The 21,208-nt window shown below is 43.2% G+C and overlaps 1 protein-coding gene across 1 annotated transcript; it reads right to left on the bottom strand.

Annotated features, from left to right (window-relative positions):
- Nucleotides 1-4,766: 4,766 nt before the first annotated feature.
- Nucleotides 4,767-20,863, bottom strand: LOC120625068 (E3 ubiquitin-protein ligase TRIM33). Its single transcript, XM_039891980.1, has 19 exons — nt 20,381-20,863; nt 18,139-18,367; nt 17,940-18,056; nt 17,255-17,366; nt 16,799-16,907; nt 16,441-16,551; nt 15,950-16,098; nt 14,261-14,568; nt 12,454-12,638; nt 12,276-12,293; nt 11,305-11,407; nt 11,070-11,210; nt 10,300-10,530; nt 9,913-10,037; nt 7,434-7,620; nt 6,994-7,135; nt 6,230-6,470; nt 5,479-5,610; nt 4,767-5,019 (listed from the first exon to the last, which is right to left on the bottom strand). The coding sequence occupies exons 1-19, from the start codon at nt 20,522-20,524 to the stop codon at nt 4,885-4,887; spliced, it is 2,919 nt and encodes a 972-aa protein (XP_039747914.1). The 5' UTR covers nt 20,525-20,863; the 3' UTR covers nt 4,767-4,884.
- Between the last annotated feature and the right edge of the window lie 345 nt (nt 20,864-21,208).

Here is a 21,208-nt window from a genome sequence, read left to right as displayed (position 1 = left end):
AACGTTTTCGTTTGTGTCGGTAATTTGGTCCCGCCACGTTTGCTTCATGTCATATGTATTCGTGCGGCACACTCTCGGTTTAAATGATTAACATTTGTAGCAACAACACAACTCCCAGTTCACAGGCAAGTCGGTGGCGCTGTTGGCTCAACAATTTAAAACATCTGACCGCAACACTTACAACACATTGTTTCATATAACAATAATTTAACTTTCGACTAAAACAATTAAGAGTTAGGGAGCCTCGAAGACAAAATGCGTCGCGCCGGAGCACCGCGCTGAGCTGCCCCATCTCACATCGGGCCCCCGCATATTGTAACGTCAACTTATTCGGTATGCAGAGGTGTCTGCCGTAAAGCTTTCAGAGTATGCGGGCGCCGGAGCTCAGAGCTACTCTCAACGACGTAACATTTAAAATAATAATAGTAATTAAATTTCGCATTAAGTAATTTGGTCAATTTATACACTATTCAATTTATATTAACCCATACTCCCAAGCGGTGAATTTTCACCAAAAAGAAAAACCAATCATTGATTTTACAGAACATTATAATATAATTCTTTTGGGCCATGTGTTTTATGTGCACATGCCCCGAACAGCGGAAGGGTCCTGGTATATAATACATGTTTAAACTAAACCAAATGGGAATTACTACCATGGCTTAAAGCAGTAATATTTTTAAAAATTTGACGATTTTGTTATAGATACGCTGAGTCTATTAATACGGCCATTTTCAAATAAAACTGCTAGCGGTAGTAATAAGTCCATGAACATGTCCGCGTAAATAAAGATTCCCAGCTGCTAACTAAATGGCGTGAATTGGAGTGAAATAAAAACCGGCTCATCTCGGTTCTCGCTAGACGAGCAATCGTGTAGCGTATATCAATGGTATTATCCAATCTAGCGTCATAAGTCACTTTCACAAACGAGACCTTAGTTGATCATTGACTCGCAAAATTTAATAATTTAAATCTTGGAAATTAATATCTCTAGGAAAACATTATATGAAGAATAATGAACCGTACTCTTCTCAGACTTTATTCACCAAGTGACGAAACCATACAGGTTTTTGACAATACCTAACGGCTATTTAAGTCTAACTTCTGCTGAGCAAAGTAAAAAAGTACATTTTATAATTTAAAGCTTCGGGTTTAAAGCGATGGTGATAACGAAGATTAATGAGCTGAATTTACAAGTTCGAAATATGTAAGTTAGAGGGATTAAATAAAGACCACTTATTACGATCCGACAGGTTGTCAATAAGGTATAACTTATCATCATTGAAACAATGAATTTATATGAATTAAGTTTTTGTTTTGTTTTATAAAAGGTTTTTACGGATGTAGGTCAGCAATGGGAACGAATGTCGAGGAATTTAATTTATGCGCAGATAAAATAGAGAAATTTTAGTCATGTGATTGGCTAAAATAACGACTATTTCAGTAGTATTTTAAATCCAAATTTCAAAGCAACAAGGCCCGTATTTCGTTGATCAAACACAAACGCTAGATTACTGCTACATACTTTATGCGCTGCACGTGAACATGACTCATCGCAGCTCCTCCTACTGAACGATGAACTCGGCCTACTTCAGTACTCTGGTTCTGTCCAACCATCCCTTAGATAACACATATATCTCAACAGTAAGATGTTGTTACATTTGAAGTCGGCGGTGAGCCACGAAAACGCTAAACGCTAGTTGACGCTGTAACGTAGATCAACAGCGTGTTTGCTGGCGATATTGTTTCTAATTGAATCACAGTCAGAGTTAAAAAACTTTAATATGCTTAAGTACAAAAAGCGGTCTTATCGCTGAAAACGATTTATCACACGATCGCCAGGAAAAGGGATAGATATAATATGTTTATTTAAAAGGATCAATTAAATCTCAGTTATGTGTCAGTTATATTGTGGGACACATTATAACAGTCCTTACGTACATCATATTCAAAGGTAATAACGTCTCCCCGTGCCTAACAATTAACTTAACATAAGGGCGTATGATTTGTGCATCTTTCATATCTAGCTATAGTACAAAATAATCTATGAAAAGCAACATTATATATACGATCGCGATGAAATAACTCGAGTGATATATCACAGTTTAAAAGTAATTAGGTGCGTTACGCGACGGCTGCACTTGTGACGCGCGCGCCGAGCACCGCACACTTCACAGCTACACCGGAAGGGACTCTGTGCACAAGCTATCGGGCGTTGGCGACGCGACGTGGAGGCGTCCGTTTGTATTTAACGGTTAGAAATCGTTAAATCAGCGTCAACGCGAAACGAATATTGTCACTGTAACTTATAAAAGGCGTATTTATAAATTACTTTATTAAAATGGCAATGGTTCTTTCGGTATGTGAGTCATGGATAAACGCCAAAGGTGCCAAAGGTGCTGGCTGCAAAACAGATATTTGGAACGGATTTGTTCTCCCGCAAGTGTACATCGAACGGTAAATGATAACGGATACCGACTCTGTTAATAAACTACTTTGTGATTAAAAATATCATAACATACTAGCATTAGATAATTTCTCGGCGAGAGACAATGTCAACAATGGTTGCAAATAAAAAAGCCAGCCAAAAGTCAATAAATAAAGTTTCATCATGCTTCAAAAGAACGTTTTACCTGCTGGAGTACCATGGCGCCTTCTAAGGTCGGTTCTATTCAACTATTTTTAAACAAAAAGCTTGTGCTACTTCAGATGAAATGATCCAGAGTTTAGTTGTGAAAATGACTTACAGTTAGTAGCATCATATTTGGCTCGAATACTGGGTGTCGGGCGCGAAGTCGGGCGGGCCCAGGCCGCGCATGCCTGTGCGCAACCCATCGCGGCCAACGATGCCGCCGTATCGCAACGGTGCAATTTATCACATTTAACAAAATATAAAGTATGGCGGCGTCACACGACACTCACGACTAAAGGTCACGGATACCTTCCAGCTAAGACTCCGAAACACGTTGTCAGTTTATTGCGAGCTTCATATATTCAATTTTGGCCAGACTTCTCTACTATCATTAATCGCACACTGTCCCCGCATGCCGCATGGCGCGCGGGGACACTGGAGCTTCCAACAATATATTATAATAATTAATAAAACGCCGCTGGTCGCGCATTGCCTGACCTGCGCAGGGTGCTAGTGTGGGACGACGTACGTAGCATTCGATTGCATACTAATTCTAGTTTCTTTCACGCAATCGAATAGGAAGCCGTCGGTAGGTCTCACAAGACACTCGGCTGAAAATACGAACATCGCCATATGCAGGGTGGATTTTTGAAGTGAAAGTACTCTTAATCCTGTGGATAGAAAATTTTACTCAAAGAAAACATTCCCTTATTTTTGAACAGAAAGAAATCTGTTTCAAAGATCGATTAGCTTGCCTCACCCGGAAACGAACCGACAAAAATGTGTCAAAATTTAAACCGGTTGTTTTATTTCATAGATCGTTAGGATCAATAATAAAACCCGATTGGCGCAGTGGGCAACGACCCTGCTTTCTCAGTCCAAGGCCGTGGGTTCGAAAACTACAACTGATTTTTTTTTGTGTGATGAACTAGAGTATTTTTCAGAGTCCGGGTGTTTATATGTATATGACAAGTATTTATGTATATTATTATTCATTTAAATATTCATCAGCCATCCTAGTTCCCGCAACACAAGCTACGCTTACTTTGGGACTAGATGGCGATGTGTGTACTGTCGTAGTATATTTATTATAAGGATGAAATATCTCTAAGAAACTAGTCTACTTGAGAAAAAATTTCTATCCACAGTATTAAGAGAACTTTTCCTTCAGGTGGAATTACAAAATTCCACCCCGTATATATTAAGCGACCTGTTACTTCCTTACAAAGTTAACGATTAGTCTACGGTCGCATAAAAAAAATCATTACTGTAACACGAGCCGTAATGTGCGACCAGCCTTCATAGTGCATATAACATAGTACCATATAACATTCACAACTTGTAGTAGCGAGCTGCGCCGCCGCCTCGAGGTGAAGGCGGTCGCTCGTCAGTCAGCGACCACCTTTACTTCTAACATATAACTTAACCTCTATTCTACCACGTAACATACACGGGAATAGAACCCGGAGCACTTCGGTGCACGCCCTCCACGCCTCGCGAGTCGTAAGCCGCCACAAGATTTGCTACGGACTGTACTTAATGTGCAGTTTAGCTAGAGTTCTAGTTAGCGTGCTCCCGACCTTCGTTAACACTTGGCGACACGGCACGCGTGGCGCGGGTTAAAAATATATTCTTATAGATCTACTATGTTAAAAACGTTAAAATAGTGTCCGCGGTCACTCCGACCGCTCTTCCAGTTCGCAGCACGCGAGTCGCCTCCGCGCGCTCGGCCGGCGGCTCGGCCGGCGGCTCGGCCGGCGGCTCGGCCGGCGGCTCGGCCGGCGCAGCGCAAGAGCCGGTACTGTGCAGTGAGTAGCCACCTCGTCATGCTAGTATCGTCATTATTCAATGTCCCAAGATTCGTCATCGTCAATTCTTTTTAGCAGAAAAGTTACACGATACGGCAGATCCGGTATCGCCTAGAGCAGAAACTCACTGTAAGTTCTCGGAGCGCGCCGTTATATTAGTTTGGAAAATAAATAAATTAAAAATATCAACAACTGACAACACAAATTGTAAAAGTTAAGTCTCTCATATGATATTTTTGTATACTTAAATCACAGTATATATGAAGCGGCATATTTTGTAAATTTCTGCGGATATCCATTTCGGTACAGCGAGAATGCGTGCGGCGCAGGCGCACCCGGCCCTACCAATAGTTGGTTGAAAGGAAGAGTAGTTTGCGCACGGGGAGAAGACAACGGGAGGTGACGGGGAGGTGACGGGGAGGTCACGGGGAGGTGACGGGGAGGTCACGGGGCGCGCGCGCGCTTGCAGGGCGGCTCGCCCTCGCCGGGCCAGTGCGTGTAGTCGGGCAGCCACTTGGCGAGCTGCGCGTCGAAGAACTCCTCCAGCCTCCTGGCGTCCTTGTGGATCTGCGACTCCGCCTGCGACAGGGATTGTTAATATTATTTAATTATCTAATTATTTCGTCCTGTATTCTAATTGTTTTTAAATTGATTCTATGTGTTAATAGCAACCGATGGTTTGTAATATTTGCACGCCAGCTAATGGCAATACACTGTGACTTCGTAATTGATATTTAAATGACATCTATCTATCTATGAAACCGATTTTATTGGGGATGCTCAAAATAAAATAAAAAATTACATAATAAAAGGATTGCTCTATGAGGTATTTTAGTAAATTCATTGTTATTTTCGGTGTACCTAATAAAATCTGGCAAGTGGTTAAATATTTTTATACACATCGCATATGGACTTTGCTCGTGGAGTACTAATTTTGTATAGAGGGCATTTAATTTATTTTTAAATGGTGTAAAATTTTGCAGATTTCATAGATGTATGTATACGGAGGAAAGAGTTAGGTGGCGCGGCGGGGCGCACCGGGTTGTAGCGGTAGGCGTTGCGGAACAGCAGGCGCACGTCGGCCACGAACTGCGCCGCGTGCGTGTAGCGGTCCGCGGCGCGCGGCTGCAGGCGCAGGCGGATCACGTCGAGGCACATGGGCCGCGCGACCTGCGGACAGGCGGCGCTCAGCTCTGGGCTCCCGGCCACTCGCCCGAGTGCACATTGCGGGGAACCGGACTACACGCGGACGAGGGTTACAATATACTACGACATAATCGATTGAAAACAAAGTTCTTGCATATTAAAGTTATGGATGGCATTGCACCCACTCCTGTATACTACAAAAACGTTCGTCCGTCTGTCAGCCAGCTGTATGTAATGAACCGTAACAGATAGAAAGCTGAAATTGGCAGGGTCTTTATTTCTATTGCTGCAATCACTTTGCACATCTGTATCATCTTTATCATTATACTTTAAAAATAAAGAAGTATTATTATTATAATAAAAGTATTAAATTAGGTCATACTATTATAGTATCTTGTACGATGGTACGGAACCCCTCGATCAGTCTAATTACAAAAAAAACTAGCCAGCATTAAATTAAAAAATGTGAATTTCTAAAATAATATATGCATTTCTTCTGCCACACCAAACATTCACAAATGGCGTTTTTTCTGTTCACGGTCGAACAAGACATACTGCGAAACTTCAATACAAGTGTAGCACGCAAATAGATTTTCCCAAGCGAACAACAGCTATCAGTATGAAAGTTTCCAAGCGGCCGCACCTTGGAGTGGTAGTGGCGGTTGTGCAGCGGCACGGGCTCGCGGAAGGGCAGCGACAGCTCGTACTGGCAGTACAACTCCAGCGTGAGGCGCTCCACCACGCGGCGCGTGCGGCCGCGCAGCTCGTTCGCCCCGTCCGCCCCACCCGCCCCGTCCGCCCCGTCCGCCCCGTCCGCCCCGTCCGCCTCGTCCGCCTCGTCCGCGAAGCGCACGCACAGCAGGCACTGCCACGACTCCGTCTCCCTGCGCACGCCGGACATCAGCGGTTTCTCGCAAATGCATACATAAAGTCGTTTAAAAAGGGAGAGAAGAGATATATGAAGAATAGATATATGTTTTTTAATTCGTGTATTTTCGACCAGGTTAAGTTTAAAAAAAATGTACATAAAACAATTCATTTATTTTCAACACATTTATTTTGAAAAAAAAAACGCGATTGGTTATTAGTATTTCACATAATTTAATTGGGATGGCCATATTCAGTATTTAGCCTTATTGACTAACATTGAGAAAAAATAAAACAAATAAACTCTCATGCTGCAAGAAACTTACTCGATTCTTCTAAACTCTATAAAATAAAGCATAAAAGACACCTTCGAACTACCTAATTATTTACTTTTTATGTCATTTAATAACTGATGTAGATGTTTTTAAACATTATCCGGATGAAATTTCACGAGACAAAGTATTTAGTAGTTATAGATATGTAGTTAAGAATTGAAGCATTCTTGTCACTCGGGGGTCTACTCGGTTCTACGGTACTCACTCGGGCAGCTTCTCGATGGTGGGGATGTGGCAGTACTGGTGGAACACCTTGGGGCACTTGTCGCAGCACATGAGCTCTCCGCCGTCCATGCACACGGCGCACCAGTCCTCGTTGGGGTCGCCGGCCGCGCCGCCCGCCTTGCCTGCGCACACTCTCCGTCAGCCGCCGCGCGCTACTCGCCAAGTCGATCAACAATATGGCCCTACAAAATCGATAGTATTCGCCAAATCCACTGTTCGTATTCTTCGGCCTGATTGCGGCCCAACTACGAACGTGGTTTCTGCCTGCCGGATGGCTTGCAGCAAGGAGATTAAAGGTTAGGTTACTCCGGCTGAAATAAACCCTTCATTAGGGTTCCGCGACAAGTATACCCCGAGTAAATAGTAAGCTGGTTACTGAGGACATGAGAAGTTTATGAATGCTATATATTAAAAGGTCACCGGGCCGCGGCTCCGCGTCGGTGGAGGAGTGCACGACGGCGGGCGAGGCCGCGTCGCCGGGCGCCGCCGCCTGCTCCGCCACCACCTGCACGCCGTTGGAGTCCAGCTTGGCGATGGTGGCCATGAGGTCCTGCACCGACTCCGCGCACACCTTGTCCAGCTCCGACACCGAGCCGCCGCCCGCGCCCTGCTCGCGTGGGGAATTGAGAATTACAGCGCCTTTACTATAAACCCATGTTTGGAATGTATTTATTTTATGTATTTTGTATACTCATTGACAGTATACTAACAATCCTTTGATAATAGAATAATGGCCTTTACTAGACTGTGAAAGAAAAGTATGTGATCTATGGCGGTGACGCGAGTTTGCCGAGATCGATTGGCGGGAAAGAAAATTTGGCACGGAATTTAATTTATTAATTAAAGAAAAGAAAAGTATGGTGATAAAACGTTACAAATTGGGAATAAATGATTTATAATGGAAACGATAATACTTAATGAAATATTGTTTTGGCGGAACTATTGTTTGTTGAAAGTTGTTGGTTATGTTGCATAAGATAAGTATATCTCTAATATCCTTTGGGTTATTCAGGTATCATATAGAGAGCCCTAGCATAATTTTTTAGACAGTATATGTAGCAGAGGTTGTTCTACAACTTGTTCCAAAAGTCCTGATGTTAAAAATTCAAAATTCATTTATTGCAAGTAGGCCTAATTATAAGCACTTTTGAAACGTCAAGTCTGTCTGTTTGTAGTTTAGATTCTACCACCGGTTCGGAAGGCAGATTCTACCGAGAAAAAGCCGGCAAGAAACTCAGCAGTTGCTCTTTTCCAACATCAACAATTTACATTTTGCATTTTAACATTCATTTTTCTATCTTGTGAGAGCTGAAAGCGGAGCCGGATGCTTCCAAGCAACCTTGTCATTAAAAAATTCATCAATTGTATAGTAACCTCGCTGTAATAAATGTGTTTTAACAAATTCTTTAAACTTGTGCATTGGCAGGTCCAAAATCACCTTAGGAATCATATTATAAAAGCGTATACTCAATCCCACATTACGCAGACGATATGCAGATGACACTAATTTATGACCATTTCTTGTAAGTCGACTGTTTATGTCCACTTTTTGTTTATAAAGACTAATATGTTGTCTTACAAATACTATATTGTTATAAATATATTGTGAAGCTACAGTAAGTATGCCTATTTCTTTAAACTTCTCACGGAGGGATTCGCGTGATTTAAGTTTATATATTGACCGTACAGCTCTTTTCTGCAATATAAATATAGTTTCGATATCAGCTGCTTTACCCCATAACAAGATTCCATAGGACATAACACTATGAAAGTACGCAAAATAAACTAGCCTAGCTATTTCAACGTCAGTAATCTGTCTAATTTTTCTGACTGCGTAGGCAGCCGAGCTTAGTTTACCCGCTAGTGAATCTATATGGGCACCCCACTGTAGCTTATTATCCAAGGTCACGCCCAGAAAAACTGTGGTAGTCTCTATTTTTAGTGATTCACCATTTATCATTATATTTTTATCAATTTTCTTTACATTTGGTAAGATAAATTCGACACACTTTGTTTTTTTTGCATTTAAAAGTAAGTTGTTAACTGTAAACCAGTGCGACACATGCGACATAACACGGTTTACTTCGTCAGAGTTATCTTTACTCCTATCAGACAATACAATGTCGCATGTTCCACTGACATGGTACGGTAGATCATTTATATACACTAAAAATAGAAAAGGACCCAAAATCGAGCCTTGTGGGACACCCATTGAGGTATTTGAACCCTGAGACTTTACATCATTTATGCAAACTCTTTGGGTTCTATTGCTGAGATAAGAGGCAACCAAATTTAGTGCAACGTTAGTGATAATAGTAGTTATGTTTGACCTGTCTTGTATCTAAGGGCCTAGCGTTATAATATATGACAATGTTGTAATTGTGTTCATAAGTCTTGCTTTAATTGATTGAATAAAAGAAATAAGTTTCTTGCCAGTGGTCTTCTCTGCCGAAGACAGCATGCCGAACTGGAAGTAGAGTCATTTAAAGGTAACAAGTAATATGAATTATAGAGAAGCATAATATAAAGTATTAGAGTCGGTCCAGTTGTTTTATTTTACTCCTTGGGTTAGGGTTATATAATACAGACACAACACTGCTCTAATGCAGGTTGGTGGGATTCAATGATATCACTTTCATTATAAATGTATTTAACTAGAAATTTTATAAATGAATATTTATAAAATGTATACTTAATGAACGAAAAAACCGCATACGAATGCTTCGTGATCGTATCGACTTGGCTTATCATTGAACATACGGGGCACTTTCTTGTGACATATCTGGCGAACACGCCGGGGGAAAATCACCGTGCAATTAATGGTCATCATCAATTATTAATGAGTCCATATGATCGGAGGGCTAATTAGTAATCGGTGCTCGAATGTCGCGGTACTCACGGCGAGGCTGGGGCTGGGCGTCTTGGGGTTGGTGGACGTGACGGCGGAGGAGGCGCGCGCGCGTCCCAGCGTGATCTTGTAGTCCGCGCCCGCGCCCGAAGCCGCGCCGCTCGCCGCCTCCGCGCCTGCGCACAGCGGGGGCTATCGACACTTGTTAAGCGATGCATACAATGCAGATTGAGGTATGAATTTAAACAGCCCTTCGGAGCACTCCTTAAGAGCTACTGACTGGCCGGCTAGTCTGGGATTGTCGAGTGATGCAGAGTAACACGATAGAGTTTCCGATAAATAATAAATTTAAAGCCGATATAGAGTCGCTTCAGTCCGGGCGTGAGGCCCGAACCGGTGTAGCGGCTCGCAGCCGGGCAGTGGGGCCGGCGCCGTTACCGTTGGAGAGCGAGTGCTGCGGGATGTGCCACTTGGCGGGCGCGGCGGCGGGCGGCTGCGCGTGCGGCGCGTGCAGCGCGTGCGGCGCGTGCGGGTGCGGAGGCAGCGCCAGGTGCGGGTGCGGCGCGTGCGGCGCGGGCGAGGGCGTGCGCGGGCCGCCGCTGCGCCGGCCGCTGGCGCCCGGCGCGCCCGCGTTGCTGGCGTACACGTTGTTGGCGTACGCGCCCATCACTGCGGACACACGCGCCGCGGCCGGAGTCACTACCGTATTCAAATTACCTATCCGTCAAATGACAACAAGCTCTGTCATAAGTAACACTTGATTTCACACGTAACTTCTCATTTCGTTTCTAAGGTCATTTGATTAAATATTCACAATAATGAAATAGTGTTCGATTCTCGAGGCGCTCTTAAAGCTCCTTTTGGCAAGCGTGCCTGGGCTAAAATGTGTATGCAAAAAGTGATTATGAAATAGGTAAACCGTTTTGTGTCTGTCGTGATTGTATATCAACGCATACGTTATGGAATATCGAAGTAATGTCAAATATTGTACTGACGTGTAACAGAATTACAAAATTATACTTAAGGATGCATAAGTACATTTCATAAGGATATATTTTTTCGTACAAAACCATATAAAACTTTCTAAGTGTTTACTTATGGTAAGCCTACTGGAGATAAAAGACCGACACGCGCATGTAAAAACTATGGTAGTGGTTTACAGAAAAACTACTATGACTGAGTTGAGTGTGTGTAACGGCGCCACTCACTCTGGTGGTAGGCCTGCTGCATGGCGGGTAGCGCGGCGTGCGCGGCGTGCGTGGCGGCGTGCGTGGAGGCGTGCGTGGCGGGCGCGCGCGCTCGCGCCCCGCCCGCGTTGAGCAGCCCGCGCAGGTTCATCTCGCTCATGCCTGCAAGCAGTGCTCAGTGACGCTCCGGCCTCCCGGGGCGGCGGGCGCGGGGCGGGCGCGGGGCGGGCGCGGGGCGGGCGCGGGGCGGACGTACCGTGCAGGTGGTGCGGGTGCGTGGTGGACGTGACGTGCGGGTGCCGCAGCGGCGTGTGCGCGCGCGCGCGGTGCGCGTAGGCCGGCGCCGCCGCCACGTACGACTGCAACACCACGCGCATTGCGACCACTGCAGTTGCGAAATGGGGCACGCAAAGTCGACGCGACATACGCCGAGCGCCTGCGGGCGAGTGTCGGGCCGCGTTCCGTCCGAACCGACCCGACCTCGAAATTGTATATTAATTAAGAGGTCGGGTCGGTTCGACTTCGGTGAGGTGCTATGAAGTGAAATATCTTAAACGTCCGCGGCTACTTAAACTTCTGTATGATACACTTACTAAAGGAGAGGAAATTGGAATCGGTATGCATTCGTTTTTAAAAACAGTCACATTTAATTTAGAAAAAAGTTTCTCTAAACTTTGGGTTCCGTTGTTCTACAAAGATTTATTAAAAAAACTAATAATTCTTCCTAATGTACGGAAAATAGTAAAATAACAAAATATATTCGAAATTAACAAAAAACTCGACTGCGTAGAACTCTTTTAAATAAATAAAAGTTCATAAACTGATACCCTCCTTCTTTTTGAAGTCGGATAAAAAGTTTAAATAACAAAAATCTTATATTTAAGTAAATGGCGAGCGCTGGCTTTCCCACAATGACAATAATTGTGACCTACACGGTCACAATTATTGTCATTGTCCAACCATCAACATCGTCTGAGCCTACTGGAATTCACTGGCTTCTGTTTTTCTTTTAGTTTTGATTTATTAATATTATTTAAATTTTATTATTCACGTATTCTTTAAATGAGTTTTTACGCAATCGGATGTATAGTTTTTTTTAAATATAAATTTTATTTTAACTATTCGCCGCGCATACGGCAAAAATAAAAAGGTACAAATTGCTAACAATTACAAGGAACTGAGAACAAAGGGTTTCTTTTAATATTATGTAAAAATATTGAAACAAACCTGATATCGTGCCAAAGTCTAAGACATGAAAAGTAACAAAGTGAATTAGATATAATGTGCTAGTTAATACATGAATGCAACACAAATCACGCAGCCTGATTTTGAACCATCAGACACTGTGTCGTGCCGGCCGCTGTGGCACGGGTAGTGGCACGATGGCGCGGCGAGCGGGCGGTACCTGGTGCATGGCCACCTGCTGCAGGGCCACGACGGCGGAGTGCGGCGGCGCGGCGGAGAGGAAGGCGGGCGCGGCGCCGGGCCCCGCGCCGGGCCCCGCGCCGGGCCCCGCGCCGGGCCCCGGGCTGCCGGCCGCGCCGCCGTCCACCTTGCCGTCCACCACGATGGCGCCGATGCTGGACAGCACTGCAACCGGAACACGCCAATTATCGCGACTAGCTGTGCGGCGGAATGCTGCACCGACACTGCTAAGCGACAAACAAGCATAGCGGTAGTTCTGCCCCGGACGAGCTCTGACGATGATGACGATCGCAGGTAAACAGAACGGAGACTAAAGTTTATTGTCGCACTCATGGCCTCGTGTAAGCTCGCCGCACATATCCACACACCCGTATATCTACGAGGTATATCTACGAGGTCCAAAAGTTCGTGGAGTGAAAGGGTTTTAACTAGTTAGCTTTTTAATACAAAAGACAATGAATTTAATAAAATACTGAAATTCAATCAAATGGATATTAGTAGTAGAACACACAAGTTTAGAGATTCTACTGCAGACATTCAAAAGATACAAGGAAAATTGTTAGTAAAGAGTCTGGGAAAACCAAATCTCAAGATGTAAAGTTAAGAGTTAGTTGTCTATACTGTTAATAAAACTGTAACAAACCCAATTCGGTACATTCAAGATAATATATATATATATATATATATATATATTACTCGTATAAAGTAAAGAAAACCTCTTTTCTCGAGTTTATATATCGAACCTTTATTAAAGTCACCAGTGTTATTTACAGTCATAAGTGACATTCAAAAATATATATAATGGTTTGTTTTAACAAGAAATTAAAAGTTGTTTCTTGCATTTTCCCAGGTTAGTGAATATAATGTTTAACCACATGAGTATTGTAATCGGTAGAATACTTTGTAAATAAATCTTGTATTTTCACAGAAACGCGAAATCGTCTTTATTTCAACTACCCATTGAAGGGGATATTATAAACATTATTATATTTATATATATATTAGCGAGCATTGTATCATCGATACTGTACATAACACTGAAAGGGAGATAGCGAGTACTTTTTTAGAATGTTCCTATTTTGTTTAAATATACGAAATAGGGACATTCTAAAAAGTATACACTAAATTCGTCACCTAAGGCAGTCAGAGTTAATAGGGACAACTTTAAAGAGAGCAATGTTTCATTTGAATTTAGTCATAATATATATGCCACAGTTAGTAAACTTCAAGTTCTTCAAATAGGAATAAACCGAAGTCTAAAAGCTAACAATATTGACATCATTGCCCCTAGCATCACTAAGTAATGAATGTGTTGATATAGATACTTTTTAAAATCGAATGAAGCATGGTAAACTTATTCCTCTATTTGAATCCGGAAATAAAATTACATTAACAGTTACAGATCTTTTTCAATCTCACAAGCTATGAGTTAGGTCTTCGAAATAATTATATTCTAACAACTTTTTAATCACTTTAATGTATATAACTCACTTAAAGTAAGGCTCGTCTTAAGCTCGTAGCACGACGGATGCGGGCACTTCAATTAAAAACGATGCTTGGGATAGTTCGCAGAATGTTATGAGTGTTTTTTGTGATCTATCTAAAGCATTCGACCGCATCGAACATCAAAAACGTTGCACTCGATGTAACCGAATGCTCTATGTGGTAGAACCCCAAGAGTATGCATAAAAGAGACAATCTCAGAGTTGAACTACTTTAACGGGTGTCCCACCGGGCTCAATTTCGGGTCCCCTTTAACGAGAGGTGCATTCGGCGGGGGCACTCACCGCGCACGAGGTCGGGCAGCTTGTCTAGCGCCAGCGAGATGCGCACGGGGATCTCGGGGTTGGGGATGTCGGCGCGCCGGCTCTTGATGCGCTGCAGGTGCGCCGACACCGTGCGCTTGCTGTGCAGGATGGCCGTGTCGCTGCCCTGCTCCAGCGCCGTGTTGACGAAGTCCACGCAGTGGTCGGTGATGGCCGCCAGCTGCTCCAGCGCGTCCTTCTTCTCGCTGAGCGTGCGCTGCTTGGCGTCGCACACCTCGTTGAGGCGCAGCACCAGCTGCTTGCCGCGCGTGTTGATGGCGTTGGTGAGCCTGCCGACCGGGCTCACGACACTTTGCATACTCAATGTCAACGTAAGTTGCTATCCCGCAATTATGCTATAAACAGATATTATAACCTAGTCCCTTCAGGACTAGGTTATAATATCTGTTTCATTCTGTCCAAATTTCGTGTGAATGCGATGGGTGTGGTTGGATATGGAGGACGGAACGCCTCAGCGGCCGGCAGCGAACCCATCATTTAAGGCTCAGCTATCCTAAATACATAAAGTGCTGCCACATTTATGAGACTCTCGGTGCTAGGACTAAATAAAAGTTGTCTAAAATGTTCTTCATTACCTTTAGCATATGAATCAACTAAAAGTGCGATTTCGAATCTTCATTTAACGATTACTTTTCTTTGTAAGTGATAGTAGGAGCTGAGACTGATTAATTTTATATAAGAATACACAACTTAAAAATTTTAGTACACTTACACCTAAATTGAATGCCACATGTCTTTCGAAAAACGCAGACGAAGTCGCGGGCAACAGCTAGTGGATGAATAAATGGAAATTAATAGCTGCACTGGATTCCTGTTGCCTTGTCATTTTGTGATTGTCTAACCGCGGGTCCAGCGAGCAGTTAAATTTAAATTCATTTATTTCAAGTAGGCCTACTTTATAAGCACTTTTGAAACGTCAAGTATGTATGTTTGTGTGACTCAACCACCGGTTCGGAAAGCAGATTCTACCGAGAAGAGCCGGCAAGAAACTCAATAGTTGCTGTTTTCCAACAACAACATTTACAATCATTTTGCTATCTTGCGGGAGATGAGAGCGAGGCTGGCTGCTTCCATTCTACCTTGTCATTGAGGAATTCATCAAATGTATAGTAACCTCGCTGTACTAGATGCGTTTTTACACAGTTTTTTAATATATGCATTGGTAGGTCAAGAATTTCTTTTGGAATCATGTTGTAAAAGCGTATACTCAACCCCACAAAGGAGTTCTGCACCTTTCGCAGACGATATGCAGATATCACTAATTTATGACCGTTTCTGATAAGTCGATTGTTAATTTCAGCTTTTGATTTATAAAGAGTAATATTTTGTCTCACAAAGACTATATTATTATAAATGTATTGCGAAGCTACTATAAGAATACCTATTTGTTTAAATTTTTCTCGAAGCGATTCGCGTGATCCAAGTTTATATATTGATCGTACGTAGTAAGGGTCGGCGAACTTCCTGGCAACCCCCATAAACCATAACTTATAAACCAATGATATAATTAATAAATGTTTCTAAAAAGGAATTCGCGTATGGTATTGTACTACTTGAGCGTGCCACGTCCCATTAAGGTGTTTTTAGAAATTGTGTATGTCATTGTTGAGCAGAGTTATGTGTCCTTCGAAAGGATCGGCGGCGACTCACTTGACGACGGTCTGCGTGATCTCGTGCACCAGCGCCTTCTTCTTCTCGGCGATGAGGTGCTGGCGGTCGCGGATCACCTTCATGGCCGAGCCCAGCAGCACGCGCTTGTAGCTCACCTCCGACAGCAGGGCCGCCACGCTGCCGCGCGCCTGCGGGACACGGGCGTGAGTACGTGCGGGATACGGCCGTGAATACGTGCGGGATACGGCCGTGAATACGTGCGGGACACGGGCGAGAGTACGTGCGGGACACGCCCGTGAGTACGTGCGGGACACGGGCGTGAGTACGTGCGGGACACGGGCGTGAGTACGTGCGGGACACGCCCGTGAGTACGTGCGGGACACGCCCGTGAGTACGTGCGGGATTAGCCCGTGAGTACGTGCGGGACACGGGCGTGAGTACGTGCGGGACACGCCCGTGAGTACGTGCGGGACACGCCCGTAAGTACGTGCGGGACACGGGCGTGAGAGAGGCGCGCGGCCGGGGCTCACCTGCGCCGCCATCTCCGTGCTGAACTGGTACTTGTGGTCGCGGTGGTGCTGCAGCTGGCAGTCGCGGCACGTGAGGCGGTCGCACGTCTCGCAGAACAGCGCCAGCCGCTCCTGCGCAGTTACGACAGATATTTATTTATTTACACTCTTTATTTGCACACAAAAAACAGAAGAAGAATAAAAAAAAAAGGCAGAAGTAGCTTAGTAGCGATCTCTGCCAGGCAACCTTAGTATATAACGCAAGTTGCTACGAGAACTTGGCAAAGCCAAACAATGCAGTTACTGAGTTTTCAGTCAATATTTAAAATACACATTGAACAATTCCAGCGGATCGAGATCCGCGGGCCGCTCGCCCTACCTGCGGATGGTCCCGGCAGAACATGTCGTGCGCGGAGCCCTGCGCCGCCGGCAGCTCGGCCGCCGCCTCCTCCCGGGACTTGATGGTGTGGTCCTTCGTGATCTTGAGCCTGCAACAACCGCGCGCTCACTGCCGGCCCCCGCCCGGGCGGCGGGCTGACCCGCACGTATCCTATTGGGGCATCACTTAGCGGGAGTGTTGCCACGTGCTCCGATCGAGAGTGCGAGGAAATGTTGCACGTCAGTTTTATCTGAGCCTGCGACAGCTAAGTGTTTCCTCATCGATCGTGGTGTACGCAAAGGCGTAAGCAAGAGAACACGCATTCGCCAAAAACGCAAATGGTTGGGAGATAATCGAGTGAATTACATTACCAAAAGAAGCGATAACTATGCAGAGATTCCTTAACACAGCATTGTGGTCGTGTAAGGCTCAGTCGAGGTCGGAGTCGGCGCGTACCTCTGGTGCGCGAGCACGCAGTTGTCGCAGATGAACTCTGCGCAGTCGGCGCAGTAGCTGGTGGCGGGCGCGGTGTCGTCGCAGCTGTTGCACTCCAGCTCGCCGGCGGCGCCTGCGGGGAGTACAATATAAAACATATTCAAAACAAGCCACTTTCCTCTACAGCTATTTACGTATCGAGAAATCGATCGATCGAAGTGAAACGACACCATCGGGAATTTGAGTTAAACTCGAATAACAAGGTATATTTTATTTTATCTATTAAGGCCCGACATTTTACTTTAAACGAATACGACATACGACATTAAGTAGCCGCTAGTAAACTTAATCATTCGAATGAACATAAATTGTCAGCAAACATAATAATTTGAACTATAAAACTTTTAATTATAATGAGTTTAAAAATTTAAATTTATATAGTTGTGTTTATTTTAATAAAAAATTGAAATAAACACAAGCATATGTACCCTTATTAAAATTATCTATCAAAGCGGACATAAATGACATATAGAACTTTAAGTAGAACAATTAGAATTTAGAATATATACAGTAGTTTTTTTTTAAATTGAGATAGAGTAATATTAAATAAAATTAAACCCAAGAAATTATTACCAGAGTAGCTATATATTTGATTAGAAAATAAAGCTATTAAGAGCATATTTCGATTGTTTATTTGGCTTCTTACCATTACTGCCCGCTTGCTCCATCTCCATTTTCTCGAGGACGAACCGCTGGTCTATCATGTTGCTGGGCTGGCACTGCAGGCGGCACGCCCCACACGATATCGTTACGCAGTTCGCTCCTGTCGACACGAGCGGCGACAGCATTACATTAAGGCCCCAAGGGTGAGGCCGGAAGTACCGGCCGCAGCGCGTGCCACGTACCCAGGAAGTCGCGGCTGGGCGCCAGCTTCTCCTCGATCTTGAGCTTGACGCAGGGCTCGCAGGCGGAGTGCAGGCACTCCATCAGCTTGGGCGTGCCGTCGGCCTGCGCCAGCGCGCCCTGGCAGAACACGCAGCGCAGCGCCAGCAGCGAGGCGCGCGCGCCCGGCGACGCCAGCGAGTCGGCGCCCTGCTCCGCCTTGGCCACGGGCGCCGCGCCCGCCGCGCCCAGCTGCGGACACTTCGTCACACTCACAAGAACCTCTACTTTGACGACCCTGTATATATTTATATGGAGGCCGCGACTTTTCCTGTGTTCATTCTAGCTGTTCCGGCGATTTCACTCGCGTTTTTAATTAAATTCAAATATGTATAAATTTAATTTAAATATGGTATTTTTATAATAATAATTGCCAGTACTCAATCTCAGTTATTTAAATACCTATTAATTATTTCAATAGCTATAACTTGAAAAATAACTTTTCATACAAACTATGATCCCTTATTTACTTACAATTCCCTCACTTGCATTACTTATTTACTGTACAGGGTACAAAAATGATATTTGTAAACCAACCAAATATTGCAAAGAATCTTGTTTTATCCAAAAAAATAGGCAATATAAGTGCACTGTATCTTAGCGGACATTATTGAAATGAGACAGAAATGCATATTATTATCGAGCCCTACTTATGTATGTAAAAGCAATAAATATAACCACAAAAACCAAAACACACAGTTATCTATTTATTTCCATGATCATGTATTTTGAGTTTTAATATCACATAACTTTGAAAGCAAAGCAAATATATTTTTAACCAACTAACAAAAATAGAGGAGGTTCTCAATTTGGTTGTATTTTTTTTATGTTTGTTAGCTCAGAACTTGTGTCATTTATAAACTGATTTGAAAATTATTTTTTGTTTGAGACAGTATATTTCCCTTGTGGTCCCATTTTCATCATCAAGTCAAAATCTGTTTTAGGTATCCAAGAGAAATGGAGGAAGCTCTTCGAATATTATAGGGTCACCTATTATAGCGAAACAGTAACTATTGAAAATATATATATTATAATTATTTGCAAAAGCACCATTTGCTCAAGTGAAACTGATGATAAAGGCCACGGACGGCAACCAGAACTACACAATAATAACTATTACACTGATTTCACTTTCATTATGGTATGTAGTAGGTAAGCAATTTATGCATGTCATAATGAAGGAGCTGATGGTAAAGTGCCAAGAGAAGTCCTTAAGCATTAACAACCTGGCTTAGGGAAAAGCAATATTTTGTAGAAGGTGTCATGAGTAGTTGACATTTGGCAATTATAACTTAGATATGATTGCAAACCTACCAACTAAGAAGCGTTAAATAAATCTGCATATTATCCTATCCTATAATGCCTATCCTTAAGTTTTTTTTTAACTTGTACTGGAGATTTTGTTCATTTTATATCATCTGCATACTCTATGCATACCCTCTATGCACGCCATTGCTGTCTGAAGTCTTTTAATTCTGAGAATACTCATGCGGTAGCAAGCCAGTATTGAGTGGATGACTATAGAGAATATCAGCAAATTCAGAGATAGCAACTTGTGCTGGTCTGAGAAGGCCCCCACAACCTGATATTCTTATTTAATGATCAAGTCCAATTAAAAGTAACTGTAATTTAAAAGAACAGAGCAGGGTCAAGGCTCCTCTGGTCTAAATCCGCATATTGTTTATTTGGTGGAGGGGCAAAATATGTAGATTTGTTTCTAAATCAATTTAAATAGGTATAAGCAAAACTAGAAATGTATTACTGACTGTGTGAGGATAAATGGCACTGGGACATAATCATTTTTTATTATTACAAGATATTGTGGACCAATGTTGTATACATCTGTAATACCACCGTTACACCAATGTACTACAAAATGATGAAATAAGTTTAGTGCTTTAAAGACCATCTAACATTCGAGCATATATTATTAGCTCATTTTATAAAATGTATTAATTTTCTAAGGTCCTATAAAAGGCATGGTACATTACAATTAGTGGAATTTCTCAATTGTGCAAATGTCTAATTATATCAATTATTCCCACATCATGCTGGTGTCTATCAAAATATACTTAGTAGAACACTAACAAACTTATTGATAAACAAATTAAAATTATGCTCCATTGCAAGGAACAGGTAAGCAAGCATATGTGTCAATTTCTATTTGTTTTGTAACTTTTGTTTTTAAAATGTAGAAGGTCATACGTTATTACGCGAGGCCATGCCATCGCCGAGGTCATCAGGCACCTCCTCCTTGATGGACACTCCGAGCAGCGGGCCCAGGTCCATTAGGGCTCGCTCTATGTCCTCCCCGCACCCTTCGCCGGAAGGAAAACCTGCGTTCTCCATTTGCAAAAGCGCACAGTACACTTTCCAAATTATTTCACTCGCTTGAATCTCATTTTCACTGGGAAAAAGTTAGTCCAGAACTTTCACTCACAGGCCTCGACGCTCGCGCACGTCAACATCACTAATTGAGCACTTAGAGAGTGCGAGATGAGCCTACTGCCACTCGAAAGTGATTTCTAGTGCCCTTGCAAACTGTCAACAAGCAATCGGATGGATTTACTGACGGAAAATATAATAGCATTGAGTCTTCCACACCACGAATATGCAATAAATTCCATTTGTTTTATATATTTAGAGAAATTTTACTAGTATTTATTGTAACGTGCGTCCTTTCAACAATTTCCCTAGCGACGAACTATAGACATTATAGAGTTTTATGTCATTGTTATGGATTTGCCATTATTTTTTATGCTATCATAGAATATATAAAAATAGTAAATTTAATAGAAAAATCCAATTTATCGCAATCACTTGTGAAAGCCAAGTAAAGACAAAGCCTTAAAAATATCGATTTGGTATTTTAGTATTAGTTAAAAACGTTAAATCAAAAATCATGAGTAATTGTATCCTCCTTGATGTTCATCAAGCATAATTTTTTCAATTGTGTTGTGCCGTGGGTCAGAGGTAGTATAGGCCATTCAAACAATCCAGTGGTCTCAATTATCTGTATTATATACAAAGAAG

The sequence above is a fragment of the Pararge aegeria genome, chromosome 7 (genome assembly GCF_905163445.1).
Source record: "Pararge aegeria chromosome 7, ilParAegt1.1, whole genome shotgun sequence".
Taxonomy (NCBI): domain Eukaryota; kingdom Metazoa; phylum Arthropoda; class Insecta; order Lepidoptera; family Nymphalidae; genus Pararge; species Pararge aegeria.
The sequence above is the reverse complement of the archived record's forward strand: the minus strand, read 5'-3'. Positions and strand labels throughout refer to the sequence as shown.